We start from the raw sequence: 7,146 nt of genomic DNA on the forward strand, positions 1-7,146 counted from the left end.
CTCTATCCTGCCCTGGGCCCAGCCTCCCGGGCGCACGGAGAAGGTGGTGCCCCCCACCCCTCTCCGCACCCACCAAAGGCCTGCTTGGACTCCGACAGTCTCTCCTCGTCTGTGGAGTCGATGACGTAGATGACGCCGTGGCACTCTGCGTAGTACTAGGGAACAGGGGCCACGGCTGAGCCACCGGCATGGGACTCCAGCACAGGCCCCAACCGGAGGGCCCTGACGTGGCTGCTGACCCAGGGCCAGCGCCTGAGGATTTGTCCAGCCTGGGCTGGGCCCACCGAGAGAGCCTGGGGGGGCCTCCTGGTGAGGAAGGGCAGGACAGGGCCACCGCAGGGCCCTCAAGCACTGCCCCCAAGCCTGGTGCTTCCCAGCTGGGCACACGCCCAAAGGACCAAAGCCCCATCACGGAAATGCCAGGGTGAAGGGACAGGCAGGGGGACAGAGCACCTCTGGCTGGGGACCTGTGGGGCCCCAGCAAAGCACCACCCGACCATGCCCGCCCCCAGAACCTGGGCCTGGCATCGCTGTGCTGCTGGTTCTGCAGGGCTGCGGCTATGGAGGCCTTGCTCTGCCCGTGTTAGACTCGTGTTAGACGGCGCACATCTCCGGCCCACACCTGCAGCGCACACCCGAGTTTATGCCTATGCTCACACCTGCGCTGGAGAATGTGGCACGGGCCCCACCCTGCACTGCTCGGGCCAGGGCAGAGCCTGTCCGCGCCCCCCCAGCAGGAACTCAGGGCCTCTGAAAGTAGCCCCCGGAGCAGAAAGGCAGGGGCTGGAGCAAGAGCGCAGCGGGGAGGCGTCTGCCTCGACGCGGCCGACCCAGGTTCGATCCCCGGCATCCCATGTGGGCCCCGAGCACCGCCGGCAGTGACTCGTGAGCGCGGAGCCGGGAGCAACCGCTGAGCATCGCCGGAGGCGGCCCAAGCAAGAAAGCGCAGGCGGCCGGGGGCGGGGGCACCCGGGCCGAGGGAAGGCGCTAGGGGCCCCGGGACCGCGGCGGGCAGCGGCCCCAGGTTCCGTTCCGGGGACGCGAGGCTCGCTCACCTTGTCCCAGAGGGACTGCAGCTCCTCCTGCCCGCCCAGGTCCCAGAACATGAGGCGCGCCTTGCCCACGTCCACGGTGCCGACTGCGGAGAGGGAGGCGCGGTGAGGGGGGCCCCGCCGAGGGGCAGGTGGCGGGAGCAGCGGGCGCCCCCCGACCCCGGCCTCACTGTTGAGCCCCACGGTGGTGGTGATCTTGGACAGGCTCATGCCCTTGTAGCTCCTGTTGAAGCGGGTCTTGGACTGCTCCAGGAAGGTCTGGGGGGAGAGGGCGGGTGGGCGGCGGCGCCGGGGAGGGGGCGGGGGCGCGGGCGGGGCGGGGCGCGCGGCGGCCCTACCGTCTTGCCCGCATTGTCCAGGCCCAGGATGAGGATGCAGTACTCGTCCTTCCGGAACACGTACTTGTACAGGCCCGACAGCAGCGTGTACATCCTGCCCCGCGCGCACCGCAGCGGGCGCCCCCGGGCCCGCCCGCCCGCCGCCCGCCGGCCTCCGGCCTCCCTCGCCCGCCGCGCCGACCCCGCGCCGACCCCGCGCCCCGCCCCGCCCCGCCCCGCGGGCCGGCCGGGCGCCCGGGCGCTGCGCACTTCCGGCGGCGCCGGCGCGGCGGAAGTGACGCGCCGGAAGGGCGGGGCGCTCTAGCCGCCCGGGCCGCGCTCTATGGCGGAGGCGCCGCGGGCCGGGGGCGGCGGGGGCGGCGGGGGCCGGGGGCGCCGATGGACGAGGCCAGCCTGGAGGCCGCGCTGCGGGCGGCGGGCGCGCAGCTGCAGCAGGTGGAGCGCGCCCTGGGCGCCGGCCTGGACCCCGCCGAGCTGGCCGACCTGCGGCAGCTGCGCGGCGACCTGCGGGAGCTGGTGGCGCTGACCGAGGCCAGCCTGGAGTCGGTCCGCCAGAGCCGGCGGCTGGCCACGCTGGCCGGGCCGGCGGGGGCGGGGGGCGCGGGGGCGGCGGGGGGCGCGGAGGCGGAGGACGCGGAGGAGGAGGAGGGGGAGGGCCCCGGCCCCGCGCCGGACGCCGCCCCCGCCGCCGCGGACCCCGGCCCCGACCCCGCCGCCTGGGCCGGCCGCACCGTGCGCGCGCCCTTCCGCGGCGCCTGGGGGCCCCCCGAGCACCACAACGCCATGGTGGTGGGCGCCGAGCCGGCGGGCGTGCGCGTGCTCTGCCTCTGCCCCACGCGCGCCGCGCTCAAGCCCTGCCCCTTCTTCCTGGACGCGCGCTGCCGCTTCCAGGACAGCTGCAGGTGAGCGCGACCCCCGCCCGCCCCCGCCCCCGCCGAGCAGCCCGGCGCTTAGTGACCACGGTGGGGGGCGGGGGCGCCGCCCCGACCACGGACGCCCGCGTGGGGGCTGTGCCCGGCCCGAGGGCTTGCGCCCCTGCGCAGGGCTTTCCGGCCGCGCCCCTCCGGCCTGGCCAGCCCCTGCCCCTGCCCCTGCCCCTGCCCGGGCGTTCGTCTGCAGGGCCGCGGGCCGGCGAGCCCCGCTGCGGGAGGTGGCGAGGTCGCGGGCTCGGGTCCAGGCCCTGCTGCTGCCGGTGCCCGCCGCGCCTCGCTGCTCGTCGTGTGGCTGTGCGCTGCCCCCGCGGTGCTGGCCGAGCCGCTCGGTCACTCCAGCGGGGCTCTGGGGACCGCCCGGGTGCGGCTAGCGCCCCCGGGGTGCTTGACCGAGAGGAGCCTCGGGCTCTGCTGTCCGCCGCTGCGGCGACCCGCACGCTCACCGGGACGCTCGGGCCGCCCCGCGCCGTGCCCCCGCCCCCGGGAGCTCGTCCTCGCCGTGGCCCTCGTGGGGAGACGGCCCTGCCCCGCCGGCCCCGGCACCGAGTGCTGCGTGTCGGCACGTGCCCCCCAGCCCCAGACGCCTCGACTTCCTGGACATCTGGGCGAGTCCCGCAGTGCAGGGCGGGGCCACGGGGACACTGCTGCGGTCGCCGCTGACCGCCGCCCTCTGCTGCGCCGAGCGCTCCTGGCCGCAGCCCCCCACGCCTTCGCTCGCTCCTTGGGCCGACCCGAGGCTCTTGAGCACCTTCATCCTCTGGCCGTGAAATGCTCTTATTCAGGATGGGACGGAGGAGGGGTGGACGCGTTCAGGGGAGGACGCAGGCTTCTCCGGGGCGAGGGGAGGCGGTGCCCGTCGGCTGGGCGGGCGGCCTCCTGCTGTTGGGGTCTGGGCGGCCCCCCGTGTTCCGTCCCTTCCCTCTGGTCTGGCTTGCTGCTGGCTCATCGGTGCCGTGGCTCGCGATTGTGTCTCTGCTGCCCCGTGGGCCCAGCCAGGGGCCAGGTGGCGGCTGCCTCTAGCCTAGCCAGGAGAGCACGTAGAAGCCTCTCACGGCCGCCGGTGTTGGCACCGGGCTGCGACCCAGCCCCCTGGCTCTGCCGTGAGCCCAGTCTGTCCGGACGGGGGGAGCGTGGCCAACCCTCCCCTCCCAGCCTCGGTCCTTCAGACTTGGGCTTGCGTGCCCTCCTCCGGCCTGGCCCACTCTTGGGCAGCATCTGGGTCATCTTCAGGGGTGGCCGCTGTTCCTGCCTCGGCCTCCTGCGCCAGACCCTGGCCTGCCACTCACGCCCAGCTCTCCGTTTCTTTCACCAGGGCCTTTGGGACGGGGCTGCGCGGTGGGACCCCTGCAGGTGACAGAGGTTGCTGTGAGACGCTGGAGGGTGTCTAGGGCACAAACGTGGGGCCACTCCGAGAGGGCTTTTCCGGCACTGGCTCCGCCCTCCAGCGCCCATGGCCCCGAGACCTCTGGCCACTCGCCTGGTACCCTCTCCTGGACTCCGGGCACGGCTATGGCTGTCGGGGTTGTGCCCTGTCCTGGAGACTGTGGTGGCTGCCGGCTCATGCAGCTTTTCCAGGGGCTCTGTGTCCTTTTTTTTAAAAAAAGTAATTTTATTTTATTTTTGCGCTTTGGGTCACACCCTGCGATGCTCAGGGGTTACTCCTGGCTCTGCACTCAGGAATCACTCCTGGCGGTGCTCGGGGGATCATATGGGATGCTGGGAATCGAACCCGGGTCAGCCACGTGCAAGGCAGATTCCCTCCCCGCTGTGCTGTTGCTCCAGCCCCTCCTCTGCATCCTTGAGGCGGCCACTGTTGCAGGGGGGCTGTGCACTGTCCCCTGTCTGCCCCCACTCCGGCCCGCGCCTGGCCCAAGGAGCGTGCGGGTTTGAGGTTTTGCTGTTTCGAGTGTGTTTGAGGAGGGTGTGGGCTGTACCCGTCAGTGCTCAGGGACTTCTGTGGTGCTTCAAGGGCTGAGCATTACGGGGCTCGTACCCCAGCCTTGGGCTCAACCCTCTTCGCCCTTGCCCCGCCCTTCAGGGTGTGGTGTTGCCCCAGATTCTCCCAGACCGTGCGTGCTCTGTGAGTATGTCCAGTAGTAGGGGACTTGGTGGCTATCTCGGCAGCTGGTCCTGCCTGGTACTCAGGAGCCCAGGCCGGGCACCCCAGCAGAGGAGAGCGGGGCTGCTCCTCCCCCTCCTCTTTGGTTTTTCAGCACACTCAGGCACTCGGGTCATTTCTGGCGGGGCCCCGGGTGTGAGGTGCTGGGCAGCCAGCCTGGTCAGCTGTGTGCAAGGCCCTCCGCGCTGTCCTGCCGCTCCGGGCACGACCACCCAGGGGGATTGGGCTGCGCCCCGCATGGCCGCTGCTGCTCCTCCTGTCCTGGAAGGCCCCGTGTCCCCCGCAGCAGACGCCCAGGCAGGAGCCTGTGTGCAGTGTGTACGCTGCGTGGGTGTGTGCACGTCTGCAGCGCAGTGTCCAGGCTCGGTCTGTGCCGCGTGTGAAGCTGCCCTGCTGCCCTCCCAGGTTCTCCCATGGGCAGGTGGTTTCCGTGGACGAGCTGCAGCCCTTCCAGCCCCCAGACCTGAGCTCCCTGCAGGCTGGCTCTGCATGCCTGGCCAAGCACGAGGACGGCCTCTGGCACCCGGCCCGGGTCCTCGGTGAGCCGCCCTGCCGCCCTGCTGCGACCCTGTGGTGCCCGCGGCGTGGCCTGACCCCCAGGCCCTCGCTGGTGCCTGGCTTTGTCTGCAGACGTGGACAGCGGCTACTACACGGTGCGCTTCGACACCCTGCCGGTGAAGGAGGCTGTGCTGGAGGGGGACAGTGTCCTGCCTCCGCTGCACGCCGAGCCCCCCGCGTCCTCCGACTCAGAGGGCAGCGACACGGATGATGCCAGCTACGCCCGAGGTAGGTGGAGGGGCAGAGCTGTGCAGGCCCTGCGCCGTGGGTGCAGGCGCCCACCCCTCGCTGGGCGCTGCCTGTTCTTGCAGTGGTGGAACCCGACGCGGCCCCCAGCGGGCCCTGCAGCTCCGCCTTTGGCGGCTGGGAGGTGCACACGCGCGGCGTCGGGTCTCGTCTTCTGGCCAAGATGGGCTACGAGCCTGGCAAGGGTGAGTGCGCGTGGCAGCCGTGCCCTCCCTGTGTGCCCACAGTGTGCGCCGGGCGTCCCCGGCAGAGGCCGCCGGCGCCCACAGCCACCCTGCCCGTGTGCCCCCAGGTCTGGGCCCGCGGGGCCAGGGGCGGGTGGAGCCCATCCACGCTGTGGTGCTGCCGCGGGGCAAGTCGCTGGACCAGTGCGCGGAGATCCTGCAGAGGAAGACCAAGGGCGGCCAGGCCGGCGCCCCCAAGCCCCCCAAGAGTCGGAGGCGTGGGGCCGGGGCTGGGGCTGGGGGCCGCTCGCCCCCTCGCAGCGTGTTTGACTTCCTGAACTCCAAGCTTCAAGGCCAGACTCCAAAGGCGCCCCCGGAGGCAGGAGCAGCGCCCCCTGGCGGGAGAAAGAGGGGCGGCAAGGACTTGTACCACGCGGGCAAGAGCGCCAAGCGGGCCCTGGGCCTGGAGCTCTTCCACACGCAGGAGAAGATTGAGCAGGCCCTGAAGGACATCAGGGGCATCCAGGAGGCCCTGGTCAGGAACTCTGGCCGGTAGGTGGCACCGCGGCAGCCCTGACAGCGGGCGGGCGGGGTGCTGGGAGGGCCCCCGAGCCCCCGGTGACCGTGGAGCCCTCCCCAGGCACGGCGTGACCGTGGCCCAGCTGCAGGAGAAGCTGGCTGGGGCCCAGCAGCACCTGGGCCGGCTCCGAGCCCAGGAGGCAGGCCTGCAGCAGGAGCAGAGCAAGGCAGACACGCACAAGAAGATGACCGAGTTCTAGACCTGCGGACTCAGCCCGGGAGGACCAGCAGCACCGCGGGGGAGGGCGGCCGGGGCTGCTTCCAGGGACATTAAAGACGTTCTGTTGTTTTCCGCTGGGGTCCCGGCTGGGTGCGGACAGGCCAGGAGGGTGGGGCTGCTGGGTGCCCTTTCCACATGGGCTCTGCCCAGCCTGGGAGGCTGAGAAGCAGCCCCGGGGCTGCGCGCCCAGAGGCTAAATTCGGCCCCAGGGCCTGAGCCTCTCAGTCCCCCCTCCCCCCATCCGCCCCCTCCAGGGTCGGCCATGCGCACAGCCACTGCAGTCTGCACCCCCAGGCTGGCCCTGGACTGAGCGCCCGCTGATGGTGGACTGGTGGGGGGTGCAAAGCTGCTGTCACTGCCCGGTCACAGGACAGGGCAGAAGCGGGCGCCTGACCTTGCTGAACGCCTGCCGGACTCCAGCAGCGAGCTGGGTTCTGGAGAAAACTTCAGATCTCGGTGTTCCTTCCCCTCCAGAGATCCGCCCTCCACGCACACGCCCTGGCCGTCTGCTGACCCCTGCCCTCGGCAGGAGGCTGGGGGGCCCAGGCCCTCAGGCCAGGGTCAGAGGTGCTGGCTCACGGGAGGGGGGGGCACCTAGGTCTGGGGGCTCTGAGATGGGACCCAACTCATGGGGGCCCTGAGGTGCGGCTCGGTCTTGACTTCAACTGTAAGTGACCCCGGCCTGGCGTGGGCCCTTGTTGGCCCCGCAGAGGAGGATGCAGTAGCGCAGCCGGCGGGAGCACGTCCAGAGTGGACAGCGCTTATGTCCCCGGCTGTGCCTGCCAGAGGGACGTCATGTGCTCCAGGTGACCGAGCCGAGGCAGAGGGGCCAGAGCCCGCTGCAAGCCCGCAGGACAGCCGCGCTGGCCGCCCTCTGGACGCGCGAGCACCGAGCACCGCACCGGGGGCCGTGGGGGCCTCGACTGACTCCCGACTCC

The 7,146-nt window shown here is 72.0% G+C and overlaps 2 protein-coding genes across 2 annotated transcripts in view; one reads left to right on the forward strand and one right to left on the reverse strand.

Moving 5' to 3' along the window:
* The window catches only part of ARFRP1 (ADP ribosylation factor related protein 1), a 65,129-nt gene that overhangs the window by 919 nt on the left and 57,064 nt on the right, over positions 1-7,146 (reverse strand). The window contains exons 2-5 of the mRNA XM_056108065.1: positions 1,391-1,489; positions 1,223-1,310; positions 1,056-1,138; positions 74-155 (exon numbers count right to left, since the gene is read on the reverse strand). Of these exons, the coding sequence (XP_055964040.1) occupies positions 74-155; positions 1,056-1,138; positions 1,223-1,310; positions 1,391-1,483 (346 nt within the window). The 5' untranslated portion in view covers positions 1,484-1,489. The remainder of the gene's footprint in view (positions 1-73; positions 156-1,055; positions 1,139-1,222; positions 1,311-1,390; positions 1,490-7,146) is intronic.
* ZGPAT (zinc finger CCCH-type and G-patch domain containing) lies at positions 1,664-6,280 on the forward strand. The gene is made up of 6 exons (XM_056108050.1): positions 1,664-2,292; positions 4,847-4,980; positions 5,072-5,227; positions 5,311-5,430; positions 5,538-5,961; positions 6,050-6,280. Exons 1-6 carry the CDS (start codon positions 1,769-1,771, stop codon positions 6,186-6,188), a joined length of 1,497 nt encoding a protein of 498 aa, XP_055964025.1. The 5' UTR covers positions 1,664-1,768; the 3' UTR covers positions 6,189-6,280.

Source organism: Sorex fumeus, unplaced genomic scaffold (genome assembly GCF_029834395.1).
Source record: "Sorex fumeus unplaced genomic scaffold, SorFum_2.1 ptg000193l, whole genome shotgun sequence".
Lineage (NCBI taxonomy): Eukaryota > Metazoa > Chordata > Mammalia > Eulipotyphla > Soricidae > Sorex > Sorex fumeus.

Excerpts from the sequence above, each read along its gene's own strand:
- ZGPAT (XM_056108050.1), top strand. The coding sequence starts at position 1,769 with ATGGACGAGGCCAGCCTGGAGGCCGCGCTGCGGGCGGCGGGCGCGCAG. Across the intron at positions 4,981-5,071 it reads GCACCCGGCCCGGGTCCTCG|ACGTGGACAGCGGCTACTAC; the intron begins GTGAGCCGCCCT and ends CTTTGTCTGCAG. Across the intron at positions 5,962-6,049 it reads CTGGTCAGGAACTCTGGCCG|GCACGGCGTGACCGTGGCCC; the intron begins GTAGGTGGCACC and ends AGCCCTCCCCAG.